Source organism: Meles meles, chromosome X (assembly GCF_922984935.1).
Source record: "Meles meles chromosome X, mMelMel3.1 paternal haplotype, whole genome shotgun sequence".
In the NCBI taxonomy this organism is placed as follows: Eukaryota; Metazoa; Chordata; class Mammalia; order Carnivora; family Mustelidae; genus Meles; species Meles meles.
In genome coordinates, this window is record NC_060087.1 from 129,378,840 (window position 1) to 129,397,904 (window position 19,065).

A 19,065-nucleotide genomic window follows, 5' to 3' on the forward strand; every position below is an offset into this window, starting at 1 on the left:
CCCGAGCCCCCTCCCCGCCACACACCCCCACCCCCGCGCTCCCCTTCCTCTCCCCTTTCTGAGCCTTAAGAGTTTCCCAAGCCCATTTCCTCCGTTATTTCGCTGCAGTCCCGCGAAGGAGGCAGGATTCTCCCCATTTGCCAGATTTGACAGGAGAGAAGCCTGCCGTCCTGGGGCAGGGTTGGGGGGAGGTAAGTGAAGAAGCCAAGGTCACCCAGTCATTGGCGGAACGCAGCCTCAACCCAGCCCTTCTGCGGGCCCGCTGGAGCCCGGCTAGGTGGGCTCTGGCTGCTGGCCCGAGCCCCTTCTTTTCTCGGCTGGCACTCGGGGGCGGGCTGGCCACAATGACAGGTGAGCCTGGGTCGGGGACAGTCGGGGGTTGGGGAGCGGGTGCGCTGCGCGGGGCCCCTGGCGCATGGGCCTTGGGCGCAGCTGCCCCAGCCCGCCTTGGTGCCCAGGCTTCCGAGGGCTGGTGCCCGGAGGCACGACGGTGCCCGCGCTTTTGGCCGGGGGTCCTTGGCGCTCCCCTGGCCCGCCGGCCAGGCCCCGCCCCCTGGCAGCACGGGCGGGGGCAGGGGCGGCGCCGCTGGAGTGGGGCGCGGGCGCGCGGTGCTCGGTGCGCGCCGCCGCCCCTCCGGCCCAGCTTGCCGGCCTGCCCTCCCTCCCCCTCGGCCCGCTCTTCTCGCCCCCAGCCCTCTCCTGCCCTCTGCCCGGCGGCCCGGCGCGCGGTGCGGCACGACGATCGCGGCCTGGCGATCAGGGCACGGTGGTCGTGGCGCTCGAGGGTGGCGCGCAAGGCGCGGGGCGCGAGGCCAGACCCGGCACAGCGGGGAGTGGGGGGCAGGCAGCGGCGGAGTCCCCAGAGGAGAGCAGGGGCAGGGGGGTGCAGAGGTAACGGGCAGGGCCCGGGCGCCCGGCTGCGAGGGGCGGGAGCTCCAGGCGCACCTCGGCCCTGGCCTTGGGCGGGCCGGCTACGGGGGCCCCCGGGGCGGCGGGAGGGCGGCGGGCCGGGAGCGAGGGAGGGAGGAGACGGCTGGGCTGGGCCGGGGGCTTGGCAGAAGGGGAGCAGGTGGGCGGGGACAGGGGCCCTGCTGGAAGAGGCACCGCAGCGAGGTGGCGGGCTGCGTGCGCAAACAGGGCGGCCGCCTCCTGGGCCCAGAGAACGGTGAGGCCGTTTGGGTTGGGCGCCCCAGCCCCGAGGGCATGGTTCGGTGTCCAGGGCCACTGAGCTGGGCGTGCGGCACTATTGGGGTTGGGCTCGGCCGGGCCAGTGCGTTGGGGGTCTTGAGCAGACCCAGGAGAAGAGTGTGGCTGGGTCAGAAGCTGGAGTTCCTGGGCAGGGTGCAGCTGGCGGGCGACGGTGGGCAAGGACGGGCGCTTTAAGGGCTGGCATGAGTGGAAGGGGACAAGGAGGGCCCAGAGTTTGAGCTGGAGCATAATTTGGGAGTTCCATGTCACTGGGTAGGGTGATGAGTCATGAGCTTTGGCGATCACAGAAGCCTTTCCTGGCGACCAGTTCTGAGTGAGGGGAATGGAAAGGGCTAGGATTTGGAGGCCACGTCTTGGGACACCCGGTGCTCTGAAGGCCTCCTGTGCCCATGCGAGGGGCTTTGGGAGCAGTGTTTCAGAGGGCTGTGATTTGGAAGCTTCAGCCTAGGCTGGGGTTAAGGAAGGTCTTTGTGGTGGCCCGTCCCTGCCTTCCTTCCTTTCCAGGCCTTCAGGATTCAGCTGTGTTCCTGGGGGGAGTGGGTTAAAAATTCCTTGGCCTACAGTCAGCCTTACAGTATCCACCAGGGGTAGGAGGGACACGTACATGCGTGACTGCAGCAGCATTCTCTGTCCTGGAGCCCTCATGCTTCTTCACTGTTGCCATAGCAACGCCCTATTGATGGTGTATTTATAGGGAAAGAAGCAGGCGCTAAATTTTGGGGAAGGTGGGGGAGGCGGCCTCATAGCAGCAGCAGCTACAGAATTATTAACGGAGTAGGCTGTGCCCTGTGAGCTGTCTGGGGGGAGTTCCTGGCTTGTCTGAGGCTTAAAAATGAGCTAGTAACTTTGGCAGGTGTCAGGAGAGCACGCATTCATGGCTCTGATCTGCGTGGATGTGTATGCACCAAAGTCAGGTGTGTTGGGGACAAGAGGGGGCTATATGTAAGCTGCTATGTAATTTCTCTACATAAAAACAAACAAAAACAACACGGCAGTTCTCTGTGATAGGCAATGAAGTGTGCGTTTTTCTATCTTCATTTATTAGTCCAGCTTTTACTCATTCTTTTCAAACCCTGAACACCCCGTGACTGGCATTGCCCCTCCCCTCCACAACCCCAGAGATCAGTAATGAAGCAGAATTTTGAGATTAAACAGTCCGTCTTCATTCTTAAAACATCGAGGGCCAACTTTTCTTACAATGGTAGACCCATCTGTTGACAGATTCACTCAGATAGTTTTGGGTGGGATCATTGTGGGGTTCAAAAGAGAAAATCTCCCTTGACACAGTGCTTTCATAGACAGATGTGAGATGGGCTATTTTTCCTTTAGCTATAATTTTATGTATGATTTGTAGCCTACCTGTTTGCGGGAAGGATCAGAAGGTATATTTGACGCAGACATGAGGCTCTGAACGCAGAAATAGAAAAGTGTGTACCACGCTGCAAGGGAAAAGCATACGTGCTTGATGGTCAATGTCAACATTGAACTTCCTGGCAGCCTAGGCAAAAAGGGCGGCACAATGCCATTCATGTGTTTGCATCCAGTTAGTCACAAAACCAGAGCTTTTTCTTGGGGAGCAGAGCAGCAAGGTGACTGCTCTCAGATGTGGACAGCTCGGGCATTGCACTGGAATGCGTGTGTGAGGGGGCGTGTGCGGTGAGGAGAGCACTGCGCTGTGGCCACAGCTTCCGTAGTGGCAGGATGATTCCTGAGCAGGAGCAAGGCTTCTGGACTGTAGCTCACATTAGAGGCAACACTTGCATGGAGTTAGCATCTCGGTTTCCGGAGATCCTCGGTGCCCTGTCTGGTGCAGGCAGACGCGGCGGGTCACCTGCCGTTGCCGCATTAAGCTTTGCCAGGACCTGCTTCTCCAACAGGTGCTGCCCGTTTTCAGGGAACATGTTTGTCATTAGAGGTGTCTGGGACTTGCCATTGTGAGAAAGATGAGTTCCAGAAAGTGGCTTCTGTCTCTGTCATGGCTGATGTGCTTGATCTCACGTAATTCTCCCTCTCTCTGAGTTCCTTTCCGACTCAACAGCGCAAAGAGTTTTTGCGGGAAGTGAGGAATGAGAAACCTTGGCCTGTAGGAGGGTTTTTTTTTTTTTTTTTCCAAAGAATAAAGTCAACCCTTCGGTCTTCTACAGTCTCTGAATCTGTTCATGGGGCAAAGAGCTGGCAGGTTAGCTTTGGACTCTGCTGGGCCTCAGGGAGCTCGGGCAACGATGGGAAGCTGTGAGTGGCACAGAGGGTGATGTGCCTCATTGACCTTTGACCAGTGGGGGTGGGGGTCACATCCCAGGGCCAAGAGGGTGTGATTTCATTGTGACTCTGCTTCTCTTCTTTGCCAGGCAAGTGAGACGCTGGACCTGAGGGAGCAGCAATGGCAGGTGAGTTTGCCAGGCCCCGGGCCGAGGGGTGAGGGGCCAGGCCCACTGGCTCACAGAAAAGGTGCACGCTCGCTTTTCAAGTCCTTTCCGGCTTGCCTGTCCCCAGGTTGTCCCTGGAGATGTACGCCTGCCCGGGCGCTATGCACTATGAGAGGAACTAATATGACAGGCTGTGGGAAAGGGCGCCTGCTTTTTGGTAGAGCCCTGCCTGCCTGGGCCCTACGAGGGGCTGTTGACAGGAAAACTAGCTCAGGTTTGCAGAGACATACGGATGGTACCATGCCGGGCGTCTCGACAGCAGCTGGGTTCTCCCTTTGGAATAAGTCGATATGGCTGGCACTCCGGGACATACAGAAGCTTAGATTCTTCGCGTGGATCCTGCTACCCCCTTCCCAGAGGCACTCTCAGGTTTGAATGCACCCGAAGGCTCTGTGTAGTACTAGATTGCCTGGGGCCGGGCTAGTGAAGACGACCCAGGAGGCCATTCAGATGGAAGGATGCCACCCTGTAGAGTCCAATGGGGTGATTTGGTATTGGTTGCAGCAACATGCCCTTCCCTCTCAGTTGGATCCCATTTTCCTCCGAAACACCCGAGGCCCGAGGCCTGTCAGGTCTGTGGTATTCTAAGCAGGTATGTTGTGTTATCAGAGAAAGTCAGCCCTTTAGTCCCTTTTAGGAAGGCCTCGCCGTATCTGGGGCCATGTCCTGCCTGCCGGCTTTGTCTTGCTTCCCTTCCTCATTGTACTCCTGATTCTGGGCTGAGTCTGCTTTGAAGGCGTCCCTGGGCGCCTGCCCATTCCAGGCTTCAGTGCAACTCTCTCCTCAGTGTTTCTGGAGGCCAAGAATGCCCATTCGGTCCTGAAACGGTTCCCTCGTGCCAACGAATTCCTGGAGGAGCTGCGCCAGGGCACCATCGAGCGCGAGTGCATGGAGGAGGTCTGCAGCTACGAAGAAGTCAAGGAGGTGTTCGAGGACAAAGAGAAAACGGCATGTGCTGCCCCAGGGCTGGCTGCTGGGAGCAGGGGGAGCCTCAGGAATGACAAGAGCAGGCCCTGGTATCTCAGGCCAGTCAGAAGCAACAAAGGAAAGGCAGCCCAGTCTTGGGCCGTAGGAGGACAGACAACATGTCCTTAGAGTCCCAGCTGCATGATTCTGGGGGCGTCTTCACTTGGGAGCATTTCCCCACAGGCTCTTGGATGCCTCCGAGAGGCCAGTCAGGTGGGGCAGGGTGGAGAGAGCGGCCACAGGCCCTGCCTAACATGCCAGACGAGCTGCAGGTGTCCGAGGTTCAGCCGGGACATGAGGTCTTGCATGCAAGTGTAAGCAGCCCTTCTTCTTTCGTAGATGGAGTTCTGGAAGGGGTACCCGAATGCAGTCTACTCAGTCCGCGACCCTGCACAGAGTTCAGATGCCATGTACGTGGTGGTGCCCCTTCTAGGGGTGGCATTGCTGATTGTCATTGCCTTGTTCATCATCTGGAGATGCCAGCTGCAGAAAGCCACTCGTCATCACCCCTCGTATGCTCAGAACCGGTACCTAGCCAGTCGCGCCGGGCACAGCCTCCCCCGGGTCATGGTGTACCGGGGCACTGTGCATAGCCAGGGGGAGTCCTCTGGGCACCGCGAGACAGGGAGCAACCCGCAGGTGGTGCTGGGGCCCAGTCGAGGGGGCAGAACGACGGTCCGTCTTGAGAGCACCCTCTACCTCCCTGAGCTCTCTCTATCCAGGCTATCCAGTGCCACTCCTCCCCCATCCTATGAGGAGGTGACCGCACCCCAGGAGAGCAGCAGTGAGGAGGCAAGTGTCTCTTATAGTGACCCACCCCCAAAGTATGAGGAGATAGTGGCCACCAACCCTGGCTCGGACAAGTAGTAGGACTTCTGTCCTGTCCGGATTGAAAGCCTCCTTCAGGGGTCTCCTATTTTCTTTTTAACCTTTTAAAGACTGTGCCAACACAAAACAGCCTTAGCCTCCTGTTGCCAAATAATTTCCTAACCCTGGATTTGTAGGAAGTCGGTTGTCAGAGACAGGTGGAGGAGGGGTAGGGAACACGCATGCGTCAAAGCCCCTGGGGAGAGCCACAGGCTAGAGAGCCCAGCTCTTCCAGAAGCGCCCATGCTCCCACCATCCTGTCCTCCCATCAGGAACTGGCTTCTCTTATGCCAAAGGTATTACCCCACTGAGCTGATTGTGGCCAGAATGTCCGTAGGCTCAGGCCCCAGGGCCACGTGACTGGCTGGAGACCTGTCTTTGTCTGGAAGCCTAGGCCACAGAGATGAGAGGCAGAAGCTAGCCCTTCAGCAACCCCTTTTCCTCAACTGTCCTGTGCTTTCTGTCCTTACTTACATTTTGAGGACAGGGACAAAGGCTGAACAAAAACAACAAAAAAGAGTAATATCAAATAAATAAATGACCAGCCCAATAAAACAAAATAATAGAACCTGGGCCACTCATAGCAGACTGACGACAATCAGATCTGTGATGCTCCCCTGCCCCAACATCCATCCCCACCCTCCTGACCAGGCTAATAGGAATATTTAGAGCAAGCGGGAAGGAAGACAGGGTACGTGAAGGATGAGGGGAAAGGGCCTAGCTGCCAGGCTGAGTGAGAGGACTCTGTGAACTTGGCCATCCCGGAGGCTAACTCTGGTTCTAGTGTGCTTGGCCTTCTGAAGACCTTGCCTTTCCAGACATGTGGACTGGCTGTGCTAAAAGTGCTACCCACTGGAGTGAGCTCAGTCATCGCCCTGCGGTCGAGAGCTGCAGTTTTCTCCTACTGAGGCTGACTGGCCAATAGAATGACTTAAACTCATGAACTTAGCCTCCTCAGCACTGTGCTTTCTGGCTTTGAACTTTTAGGAAACTTCCCTTTTCATGAGCAGGTGCATTGAGTTGAACTTGAACTTCAGATGACTGATTTCTCCTTAATGATGGTGGCCACCTGGGGAAAAGATCCCAAAATGTACCTTTTTAAAGATTTCCTGGCAGGGGAGGTGGGGAGGCCTGTGATGTGGGGTCCAAGGCCCATTTAGGCTTTGCTGTGTTATTGCCAGGTGCTGGTCCATCTTTAGTAACCCCTTTCTGTGGCCCAGAAGCTGTCCACCTCTGCATTTCAGTGAGGCTTTGGACAGCAGTGGGGCAGAAGTGACCTGCCCTTTAACTGACCATGACCATGTAAAAGACTCTCGACACCGCATCCCCTCACCCCTACAGGTCCATCCTCTAGGCCTCAGTGCCAAATTACCTTTCCTCTGTGGTGCTTTTTAAAATGTAGCAAATTTTTGTGGGGTCCAAAAGAGTGCACAGCCAGGGTCTATCAGCAACCGCAACAGTTTAAAACCCACTGAGAAGACAAGCTTCTTTCTGTCCAAACAGCTCTCCAAGCCAGGCATCGGGCCTCATTCTTGGACTGCAGCCCTGCCTCAAGGCCCCATATGACTTCTGGAGGCCTCTCCCATCCTGAGGACTTGCTTGGGACAAGTTTCAAGTTTAGGAAACTTGTGTTCTTATCCCAACGAGACCACCAGCTTTGACAACTTGACCTGGCAGTTGGGGGTTTCCATCCTTCCTTCTACCTACCAGGCCTGCGCAGTTCTTGAAGCACCAGGGAGCTAGTGCAGTTTGTCCTTAGGAAGATTCTTCTAGAAAGGTGTAGCTTATAGGAGACCAGTCTTAGTGGAGGCCCTCATGTCACTCTAACGGTGAGTCTCAACTCGGGGAACCAGTCTCCTGTCAGCGGACACTCTCTGCCCCTCCTCATTCCCGGAGAGCTCCCTGATGCTAGAGGTGCTGCCCAGGTACATTCCACCTTTCCTTCCCCTTTCTCTCTGGGCCTCCAACACTACACTCCTGCCCTTCCCCACAAAGTTAGTTTTGGCCTAGAAAGGCCTTGCTTTTTCCACGACAGAGGCTGCAGTCACTCCTGTTTGGCCATGTTGGAGGACCTGGGGCAGCCCGAATCTCTGGGGCCAGCCCTTCCCTCCCAGCATTTCCTCAGGCAGGTGCCTGTGTGTGACCTGGGAGCGTGGGAGAAGAGAGCCAGGCGTGGGCCCCGGTGACCAGAGCCAAAGGGAGTGTGCCAATTAATGCCCGCCGCCTTTGGCATCTGCTGAGCCCTTCCCTGCCAAGCTGGGTGGGGATGGGAGGAGGTGGGCAGCGGGAGCCTGGCCTGGTGGAGGACAGCACGTGTTCCGTCCTTCAGGCGCTGAGCAAGGGCCTGCAGGGAGAGCGCACAGGCAGCTCCTAGGAGCCTGTGTTCTGTTAAGTTGCTTTGCAGGATTTTCCCAGGTAGGATTGCCACTGTGGTCTCTGGGACGTTTTTGCAGTACATTGTTGAAACAAAGACTGTACAGTACACAACGGTCATAACTGCTCGTGGTGCACATTTGGTTTTTATGAATGCTCTGTATATATCTTTTCAAATTCTGTCTTTGTGTGGTCGTTGGTTTGATACGATGCTAAATCTATAGTAGCCACTTTTGGTTGTTTTTGGACTTTGTGTGTGTGTGTGTGTGTGCGTGTGTGCGTGTGTGTGTATGCACATGTGCGTGCTTGCGTGCATGCGTGCCTGTAGACGTGTGCACGTTGCCTTTTCTCATATGCTTATCTGAAACCGTAGCCAGTGTGTGGCTATATTTGTACCCGGAGGACTCTGGTCTGAAGGGAGGAATGTCACCTCCTGGGGCTGGACAGCCTTTTCACAGGGCCCTGAGGGAGGAAGCTGAGATTAATCATCCAAGCCCCACAAAGTCACCGCCTTCTGCCCCAACTTCACAAAAAGTTTTGGAAGAAGACTAAGCAGCTCCACCCTGCGGGCCTCCGCTCTGTGGGACCCCCACTCACGCGCCCTTTTGGCATGGTGTCCCCCGCCTCTGCTCCTGTTCTGTGGGTAACAACAGCTGAAGGAGATCTGAGCACTCCTGGGCCTTTTTACTTTTTATTTTTTGGTGGGAAAATGTGTGACTATTGACTTTGGGACTGGTGGGGCTAGTTATTCAGATATTTTTCATTAAGAAAAAAGAGAAAAGGCTTTAAAAAACTTTGTATTAAGACTTTTTAAAACAAGAATCGCAAACCTGTCCTTACACGCCACTCCCCATTGCCTGGGGTTTTCAAGACGAAAGCACAAGAGAAAGGGTGAGGCACGCAGGTGCCTCCTCTTCAGCTGGCGAATGCCACTGCCATTAGTGCGAATTCCTTAGGGTGCTTGGGAAAACAGGAATCTGCCCGGTGTGTTGGATGTGGCCTTTCTGGTGGCCTGAATATGAGGAATTTGGGACAGGAAAGTCTTTTTGTTAAGGAGTTGGAGCCAGATGGTTCCTCTCTGGCTGAGGATTGATCTTTTGACAACCAAATGGTATCCCATGAGAAGAAGGAAAAAACAACACTGCCTCTAGATTGTTCTTTTGTCTGGGGTGGGGGAAGGTGGTGGGGGGGGTGCGGGACTCCTATTCACCTACACTCTGTGCTTCCGGGAGTGTGCCCGTGTGCTATGTCTTGCATGTGCTCTCCTGTTCAAGGCTGAGATGGAGAGCTGGGCAGCAAATCTTTTCAGCTTGACAAGTAATGAAGCTCCATTTCAGGCTTGTGCCGATTCAGAAACAAGCACATCCTCCCCACTGAACTCTGCTCATACTAATCAGTATAATTAGCTAATTTCGAAGTACTGTAATCAGACTGCCTGCAACTATGGTAAAAGCCTATTAATTTGAAGCCCACTGATTCAGAACTTACAGAAAATCACAACTTAAGATAATTCATGGTATCTGCCATTCTTGCTCTGTAGAAAAATTTGAAATAGTCTTCTCTTTAGTCAATTTTCGGAGTCCTATGTGTAAGAGGGATCTAGTTAAAATGAGCACCTTTTTCAAATAAAAGGCTCACGATATCAGGGATCCCTTCACCGTGCCTTCAGCTTTGGGGTTCAGCAATTCTCGTGTGTAAGGCTCTTTCTGTGTAGGATGGTTTCTTGGTCTCTCTCCATTGTGAGAAGGGTGGGTGCTGCCGCTTGTCATTCCCCCAACCTGTAATTTAAAGTAACGTAACTGTGTATCTTGCTAAATATTCTGTAAGGCAGATGTTTTGCTATCACACTGGCCACTCCCATCATTTGCCCCCAAATGTTAAACGTAGGGAGCTTTTCCTTTCACAGGCTGTGGGCAGTGAGTCTCTCTCCAGCAAGAATTTCTCTGACAAGGATATCCAAATAGCACATCCCCTCGGGATCATTGCCTCAACAGTTGTTCCGCTGTCCTGAGACATCTGACCGTTGAACAGTGCCTGCCCTTCCCCCTCCCCCAGCCTGAGCATTAATACAGATATTCAAGATTGGAACAAATCCCACAGCTGCTTTTGCCTCCCAATCTGTCTCCCCTTCCGGATGCCACTTTCCCAGGCCTGAACACACCTGCTATTTCACTCTGTGATTGTGAATTTGTGACAGCGGAAGCCCTGATATGTGCAACTGAGCTTATAGACATGATTACTGTGAAATGGATTCATTTTTGTACCACTTTAAACTGTGCTTGTATTCATGTGTTGACCCATGTCAGCTGGGAAATCTGTGCATTCAGTAGTATGTCGGAATTTCGCTGGAGCCTGGGAGCAAGCAACACACTTGCTTCTGATTCTCTCTCTCTCTTTTTATAATTGTTGCGTTTAGCTGTTAAATTTCGTCTCTTTCTGTACCAGAAGATAATTAATAATAATAAAGAGCACATGGCATTCACTTGTGTCTTCTCCTCATCAATCTTGGATTCATGCCGACTCCCAAACTTTCACAGGGGAATGGATGGTTGTGGGCCAAACTTGTTTCTCCCAAAAGTCTGACTGTAGATAAGGAAACAGACCAAACCAGTTTAGAAGCAGGAAGTAGAGAAGTCCTGGGTCCTAAAGATTGTCCTCATGTGTGTAAGACGATCTCCTGACCCATCCCCCAGGGATGCGGTTAGTAAAGTCTGTCACAAATCAAGTTAGCAACTTCCCTGTCACCTGATCCCTGGTTACTAACAGAGCTGTCTCTTGCTAAAAGGATGCCTTGCTCTGTTTCAGACTGGGGGAGGGGTGGGAGGGAGAAATTTTTCTGTTCCTGTGAAGGTAGAATTTAAAACTCAGGCTTTGCCCTGGCTCTGTTTCCCAAATTCAGATGATGGCAAAAGTCAGAGACCATTCAGAGGGCAAGGATGCCCTAGCTTCCCCTTCGTGGAAGTGTAGTCTTAGCTCCAAACACTCCCACCTGTTGGTGTGGGGTGAGATATGGCTGTGGGACATTGCCAGTATAAGTTGGGCCAATCCCCAGTAATGAAAATAATTCACACTTTAATAAGAAAAGCTATGGAAGTGATGAGAAAATGACAGTGAATCTTAGGGCCTCCTTCGAGGATTCAATGTGGAGGCTAAATGCCAGAACTGACAGCCAGGGGCCTTGGGTTTCATTCTTATTAGGGACTGGCTTGTTGAGTGATGCCAGCCTTCCGGGGATGTGGAGAAGTCAAATGAATAGTCTTCAAGGAGACTCCAGGACACAGGTGGAATCACATTCTAGATATGGGGTTTGAACATTAGATTCTTTTTGTCAGAAACCAGCATTCTAGGCAGTGACTTAGAGTCCCAGGCTAGCCCACGTGAAGAAGGTAATATAGGAGGGAGGCCTCAGGGTCCAAAAGTTTTTGTTGGGGCCCCATCTGAGGGACTGGGCCTCCCTTTCTTTTTTGCCTGCTGTACCACAAGGCCACAGGTTGTTGGGCCAAGGCACTGGGATTGCTTATAGACCATGAGGGCAAGTCAGGGGCAGGGTCTTAAAGGAATGATGGCAGGGAAGGGGGCAGAGACTGCTTCCGGCTGTGGTTTGGATCCCTTTTGTCATTCTTTCCCCAAGCTTCCATCCTGTATTACTGCCAAACTCTTTGAGCTGTTGGTCCGAAACTGCACCGAGTGAAGGGATGGAGGGATAGTGGGAAGGATCCCTGAGTTGTGCTTGGAAATAATCATAGCCAGCATTTACTGAGCACTTAGGGTATGCCAGGCCTTGTGGATGCATTAACTGAGACAATCCTCCCAACACACCTGTGAGAGCTGAGGGAAGGACGGCCCTTTGACCAAGGGCTCACAGATAGGAAGTGCTGTCCTTGTCACGGGCACTCACATCTTCCCTGATTGCCCCACACCCCAGCCACTCATATGACACTACTTGTCTCCTTTGGAGGTCACTTTGGTTTTGTTTTCCTGTTGACTGTCCAACCTGCCAGTGTCCCCACACCTCCTCCTGCCCAACTGTTAATTTCACAATAACAGGGACCATATAAAACATTTTTCTCCTCACTTCTTCCTTAGAACTTGGCACATTGGCTCTGGGTCAGTATTCAGTGAAATAAAACGTGTTGATTGATTATATTCTCCAATTAGGACCCAAGCTTCCCTGTGTTAGTTTGCTCTAGCGGCCATAACAAAGTACCACAGACTGGATGGCTTAAATGATGGAAATGTATTCTCTTACAGTTCTAGAGGTTGGTACACTGAGAATTGGGTATTGGCAGGTTGGTTTCTTCTAAGGTCTTTTCCATTGGCTTACATGCCACCCTTTTCTGCCTGTGACCTCACATGTTCTTCCTTATGTATATGTTGGTGTCCTAATCTCCTCTTGCTGTACTCTGAAGCTAGAACTCAATCACAAGAGGAAAGCTGGAAAGAACCCAAATACATGGAGACTAACAGCATCCTTCTAAAGAATGAATGGGTCAACCAGGAAATTAAAGAAGAATTGAAAAACTTCATGGAAACAAATGATAATGAAAATACAACGGTTCAAAATCTGTGGGACACAGCAAAGGCAGTCCTGAGAGGAAAATATATAGCGGTACAAGCCTTTCTCAAGAAACAAGAAAGGTCTCAAGTACACAACCTAACCCTACACATAAAGGAGCTGGAGAAAGAACAAGAAAGCAACCCTAAACCCAGCAGGAGAAGAGAAATCATAAAGATCAGAGCAGAAATCAATGAAATAGAAACCAAAAAAACAATAGAAAAAATCAATGAAACTAGGAGCTGGTTCTTTGAAAGAATCAATAAGATTGATAAACCCCTGGCCAGACTCATCCAAAAGAAAAGAGAAAGGACCCAAACAAATAAAATCATGAATGAAAGAGGAGAGATCACAACTAACACCAAGGAAATACAGACAATTATAAGAACATACTATGAGCAACTCTACGCCAACAAATTTGACAATCTGGAAGAAATGGATGCATTCCTAGAGACATATAAACTACCACAACTGAACCAGGAAGAAATAGAAAACCTGAACAGACCCATAACCAGTAAGGAGATTGAAACAGTCATCAAAAATCTCCAGACAAACAAAAGCCAAGGCCAGACGGCTTCCCAGGGGAATTCTACCAAACATTTAAAGAAGAACTAATTCCAAAAAATAGAAATGGAAGGAAAACTTCCAAACTCATTTTATGAGGCCAGCATCACCTTGATCCCAAAACCAGACACGGATCCCACCAAAAAAGAGAACTACAGACCAATATCCTTGATGAACACAGATGCAAAAATTCTCACCAAAATACTAGCCAATAGGATTCAACAGTACATTAAAATGATTATTCACCACGATCAAGTGGGATTTATTCCAGGGCTGCAGGGTTGGTTCAACATCCGCAAATCAATCAATGTGATACAACACATTAATAAAAGAAAGAACAAGAACCATATGATACTCTCAATAGATGCTGAAAAAGCATTTGACAAAGTACAGCATCCCTTCCTGATCAAAACTCTTCAAAGTGTAGGGATAGAGGGCAAACACTTTTGATCTCATTTAACCTCAGTTACTTCTTTAAAGAGCCTATCTCCCAATACAATCATATTCTGAGGTATTGGAGGTCAGGATTTCAACATATGAATTGGGGAGGGGGGTTGGGCAGGAAACACAATTCAGGTTATAACATTCCATTTCTAGCAGGGGGAGATGTTATTGCTCCTTATCTCAAACCTGAGCATATTATGCACTCTGGAAAAGCTTGGGGATGGACACCAGACTTCTTGTCAGTCTCAAATCAAGCCCCCAGAGCAATTTCTTCCCTACCACGAATGGACAGGACTGGGCCACCTGCCAAATGTCCCAACAAGCCAGGTGGGATTGGGACAGAAGTGGGTTTCAAAATAATTTTCCCAGGCTTTCTCTGTGAAGATTGATATGAGAAGCCAAAGCTCGAAGAATAGACAAAGTCTTTGTGTCCTCTCAGATTTTTTTATAGACAAAATATGTTGTTTTTAGGAATCACAAGACTAGCAGCTCCAATAACCATGACTTTTGGCAATTTCTCTGAAGAACACAAACTGCATGATGGATTCAGTTTCACCAGGCTTTATGTGCTACAAAAATAGAGGCTGGCTAACATTTCATATCAGACGGGTTACACTAAATCGCAACAGCGTAGCGTTCCTGAATCCTGGGACTGACAAGGGCATACAGGAGTAGGTACTGACAGAGCATGGTGTTCCAGAAGCTGGCTGTGTCCCTGCTTCAAGCCAAGCCATGGGGCCCCAGAAGGGAGTATAACAACATGCTAGATCTTGCCTTTCTGGAACTCTGGGCCTAACTTTTTGGGACGGCATTAGATAAGCCATAACAATGAATCATGTTGAATTCTCTGGTAAGGGAAGTCTGGGGGGCTGGGCCTGTGGGCTCCCAGAGAAAGCTTCCTGAGGAAGCCAGGCCCACCTAAAGCTTGTAGGATGAGTAGGAATCAGCCAGACAAAGGGCTGGAAGACAATTAAATCAAGCAGAGGAATGTCATGTGAAGGGACCTAGAGTCCAGCAAGGCCATTATATTTTTAAGGAAACAGAAGAAGCATAATGGGAAATCCTAGATCAAGATGAGACTAGAGAGGCCAAGGGAAGGCAGCTCATGTAGGGCTTCAAGGCCACACTCAGGGCTGTATTCTTTACTCTCTAGTGAGAATGGGGAGGCACTGAGGAGTGCTTTGAGGAGCAAGGTGACATGGCCAGGCTTGTTACATTTAAAATAATCAGACTTTGTATCTGTATCTGTTATCTCTATCTTTTTTTCTCTCTCGATCTCTATATATGTATCTATGTATCTATAGATATATATCTATGTATCTATATTCATATCTATCTGTCAATCTATTTATCTGAGAGTGATTTATTATAGGGAATTGCCTCATACAATTGTAATTATGGAGGCCAAGAGTTCTCACATTCCGTCCTTTGCAAGGTGGAGGCCAGGGACAGCCACTGGTAAAGTTCCAGCTGAGTTCAAAGGTCTGAGATCCAGAGAGCCAATGAGAGAGTTCACTGAGAAAGAAAGTTCAGAGAGAGTTCAAAGACAGGAGAAGATCAGTGTCCCAGATGAAGTAGTCATGTAGGGAGAGACAGAAAGAGAGAGAGAGAGGGAAAGAGAGAGAGAGAGAGAGAGAACAAGGTGAGTGAGCAGGTGAATTCCCCCTTCTTCTACATTTTGATCTATTCAAGCCCTTAGTGGATTATGAGATGTTCACTCATACTGGGGAGGGCCATCTGCTTACTGAGCCCACTGACTCAAATGTTGATCTCATCCAGAAACACCCCAACAGACACATCCAGAAACAGTTTAATCTGGGCACCCCATGGCCCAGTCAAAGTGACACATAAAATTAATGATCATAGGTCAGATAGAACTATGCATAGTGACTGATTTATTGGGAGTGGTGGGGTTGAAGTTCCAGATGACTCTGAGGCTTAGGGGCTCATGTTGTGGGGCAGATGGCAGGGCCATTCAATGGGAAGTTTCATAGCAGAGAAAGAGTAGGTTTCCAGAAAGAGAGAGAGGACAATGATGTGAAATGCTTCTAAGAAGTCAAGTAAGGAAAAAAAAAAAGAAGTCAAATAAGATGAGAAGTAAGATGAAGAGCGAAGTGGGTTCATGGGATGGAGCTGCCAGGAGGCTGCTGGTTACTTTGGCCTGAGGCAGTTTCACTTGAGTTGTGGATGAGAAAGGCAGACTAGAATGAGGAGAAGAATGTCTGGGAAGTAAAGGAATGGAGACACTGTCCATGGTGGTGGGCTACATTTTTAAGGAGTTGAGAAAGGACAGTAACACGAGTGAGACAAGACTCCAAGAGAGGACAGAAGTTTTCTTCTTCTTTTTTTAATATTCAGATCATTTTAACTCAACAACTACTTAATGAGCTCCTTCCATGAGTCAGGCCTTGTGCTGAGTGCATGGAAGACAGACAGTGGTGAATGAAGCTGACAAGATCTCTGCCATCGTGGAACAAATATCCCTATGCTGGGAAAGATGTGATGATATTTCTGACTAAAGACAATAATTCTGGCAAGGAGGAGGTGCTGAAGACTCTGGAGGAGGCAGAGGTGGGTCACTGATAAAGCTGGAGACGAGCCGAAGCACAAGGGGCCACCAGCCTTCCTAGCAGCTCTGCCAGCTCCTCTTTTATAATGAACAAGCAGGAGGCTTTGTGGCCTCGGTGAGAATCCCAGCAGCTCGGCTTCAGGCATGAGCTCTGCAAGGAACTGAGTGCTTCATATTCCATGCCTCCTGACCTGCCTTTTCCCTGACAGGATCACAGAGGCATATTGCTACTCAGTGAGGACCTGGGACTCTAACCCCAAGGGGTTGTTGGGAGGGGACAGTTGGAGTGCAGAGCCTGGGATCTGATCCACACCATCCTCCTTGTTGTGTGCCCCTTGTGTTAGGATTTGCCTGCTAGCTCTGTCTGAAGGGCAGATCAAAATGGCACAGGGCTGGAGGATGCCTGCTGAGGCTCTCTTGAGCCAGTTCCCACTTGGACTACCTCCTCTTCTGCCAAGGTCCCCAGATCACCAGTCTGAAGACACTGCTTTGCTTCTAGGCCCTGCCACTGAATCGTGAAGTGAACTGGGTCCAGCTTATCCACCCAAAATGGAGGCTACTGGAAAGAGTATCTGCTTGTCTGGAAAAAAAAAAAAACCAAAACATGCGGCTTCTTAAGTCTGTGTTTTTCACCTTGGGTTTCTCCTCTCCTCCACCTCATTCTCTAGCTCAGAGGAGCGTTGCTGCTTGTGATTTGGGGCTGGTCAGTATTAGAGACTTTGCACCATTTTTTCCACCTCTTTATTATTGTCGGCTATTTTCCTTTGACTTTTGATTCTCTTGAATTTTACATACATATCACATTTCAGTCACTGGACATGTAAACAATTGAAAGCAGATGCCTTTCAGTCTGAGGAGTCACCATGCGGGCGAAGCCACGGACGTCTAATGTCCTCACCTGGGATCAGGAAAGAGGGCCTTTCCCACCTGCTCCAACAGTTCCCTGTACATGGAGCAAAGGTAACTGACAGGCAGACAGCTAAACCCCTCCAGGTTTCCAAATCTGCTGCCAGCTTTGGGGGCAAGGGATTCTCAGGCCAGCAAAGAGACAGGGAGAAGGAAAGAGCAGCAGAGACAGCAGCTGGCTACACCAGGGGGCAGAAAGCAAGCTTCCCAGTCTTGCTCCTTGGTGTTGCTCTGTCCCACCTGCACACAGGGCAGTCCTGAACTTCTTTCTGGACACCTAGGTAGCAACAATTCCCCTATACTCAGTTGCAACTGTCCTGAAGTTTTTCAGGCAGGCTGCTCCTGTGGGGGTTTCTCCAGGAGCTGCAAGGAGGGCCATGACTCCTGAGCTGTAAGCTTGTCCATCAGGACTGTGACACTGTGTCTGTGTCTTCAACCCACTTCTGCTGGGGCTGCTCACTCCAGACTGGATCAGAGTTTGGTGGGGGTTGGGGGAGAGGTGGGGCATGACCAGTATTTCCACCCAGTCCAAGCCACCTCAGGAAGTTATGACTTGTCCTGGAGGTATGCAGTCAGAGGCTGTCAGTGCTGGGGGCAAGAGTCAGTCTCTTGCTTTTAGGTTGACAAAGCTCGAGGGACCACCCACCACACTTCCAGGAAGGGAGAACATAGCAGGATTTGGGGCACGACTGCCATAAAAACAAGCCCCTGCTACTGTCCCCACAGACCCATGACTTCCTGCCTGTCTGCTTGTTTCCATCTGCCCTCTAAGCATAAGTTCCATGAAGACAGGAAACTTATCCCTAGTCTCAGGGCCGGACACCCAGTCAGTCTTTATTCAAGACAGTCATGCTGAATGAGAGGTGTCCACATTTGGAAATCGAGGTGCTCCCTATAACCTCCCGCTGGTGGCCCTGTCCCTTTGGGGATGGGGATGAGTCTGACGGCTGCTTCCACATACTCCTGCCACTTATTTCCCTCTTTCTTTTTTTTTTCACTTTTTTAAAATTTCTTTTCAGCGTAACAGTATTCATTGTTTTTGCACCACACCCAGTGCTCCATGCAATACGTGCCCTCCCCATTACCCACCACCTGCTTCCCCAACCTCCCAACCCCCACCCCTTCAAAACCCTCTGGTTGTTTTTCAGAGTCCATAGTCTCTCATGGTTCATCTCCCCTTCCAGTTTCCCTCAACTCCCTCTCCTCTCCATCTCCCCATGTCCTCCATGTTCTTTGTTATGCTCCACAAATAAGTGAGACCATATGATAATTGACTCTCTCTGCTTGACTTATTTCGCTCAGCATAATCTCTTCCAGTCCCGTCCATGTTGCTACAAAAGTTGGGTACTCATCCTTTCTGATGGAGGCATAATACTCCATCGTGTATATGGACCACATCTTCCTTATCCATTCATCCGTTGAAGGGCATCTTGGTTCTTTCCACAGTTTGGCGACCGTGGCCATTGCTGCTATAAACATTGGGGTACAGATGGCTCTTCTTTTCACTACATCTGTATCTTTGAGGTAAATACCCAGCAGTGCAATTGCAGGGTCATAGGGAAGCTCTATTCTTAATTTCCTGAGGAATCTCCACACTGTTCTCCAAAGTGGCTGCACCAACTTGCATTCCCACCAACAGTGGAAGAGGGTTCCCCTTTCTCCACATCCTCTCCAACACACGTTGTTTCCTGTCTTGCTAATTTTGGCCATTCTAACTGGTGTCAGGTGGTATCTCAATGTGGTTTTAATTTGAATCTCCCTGATGGCTAGTGATGATGAGCATTTTTTCATGTGTCTGATAGCCATTTGTATGTTTTCGTTGGAGAAGTGTCTGTTCATATTTTCTGCCCCTTTTTTGATATGATTATCTGTTTTGTGTGTGTTGAGTTTGAGGAGTTCTTTATAGATCCTGGATATCAACCTTTTGTCTGTACTGTCATTTGCAAATATCTTCTCCCATTCCGTGGGTTGCCTTTTTGTTTTGTTGACTGTTTCCTTTGCTGTGCAGAAGCTTTTGATCTTGATGAAGTCCCAAAAGTTCATTTTCGCTTCTGTTTCCTTTGCCTTTGGAGACGTATCTTGAAAGAAGCTGCTGTGGCTGATACCGAAGAGGTTACTGCCTATGTTCTCCTCTAGGATTCTGATGGATTCCTGTCTCACGTTGAGGTCTTTTATCCATTTCGAGT

The 19,065-nt window shown here is 50.4% G+C and overlaps 1 protein-coding gene across 3 annotated transcripts; it reads left to right on the plus strand.

Moving 5' to 3' along the window:
- Positions 1-273: 273 nt before the first annotated feature.
- On the plus strand, positions 274-10,323 carry PRRG3 (proline rich and Gla domain 3). 3 transcript variants are annotated; one of them, XM_045994475.1, is made up of 4 exons: positions 274-351; positions 3,558-3,596; positions 4,423-4,583; positions 4,941-10,323. In XM_045994475.1, the coding sequence occupies exons 2-4, from the start codon at positions 3,590-3,592 to the stop codon at positions 5,466-5,468; spliced, it is 696 nt and encodes a 231-aa protein (XP_045850431.1). In that variant the 5' UTR covers positions 274-351; positions 3,558-3,589; the 3' UTR covers positions 5,469-10,323. The 3 variants fall into 3 exon arrangements, with proteins under 3 accessions (XP_045850431.1, XP_045850432.1, XP_045850433.1); XM_045994476.1 differs by lacking the exon at positions 274-351 and adding an exon at positions 1,103-1,165; XM_045994477.1 differs by lacking the exons at positions 274-351; positions 3,558-3,596 and adding an exon at positions 3,904-4,004.
- The last annotated feature ends 8,742 nt before the right edge of the window (positions 10,324-19,065 follow it).

Bases quoted from the DNA above. Each gene is read 5' to 3' on its own strand.
- PRRG3 (XM_045994475.1), top strand. The intron at 4,584-4,940 runs GCATGTGCTGCC...CTTCTTTCGTAG, and splicing joins TCGAGGACAAAGAGAAAACG to ATGGAGTTCTGGAAGGGGTA.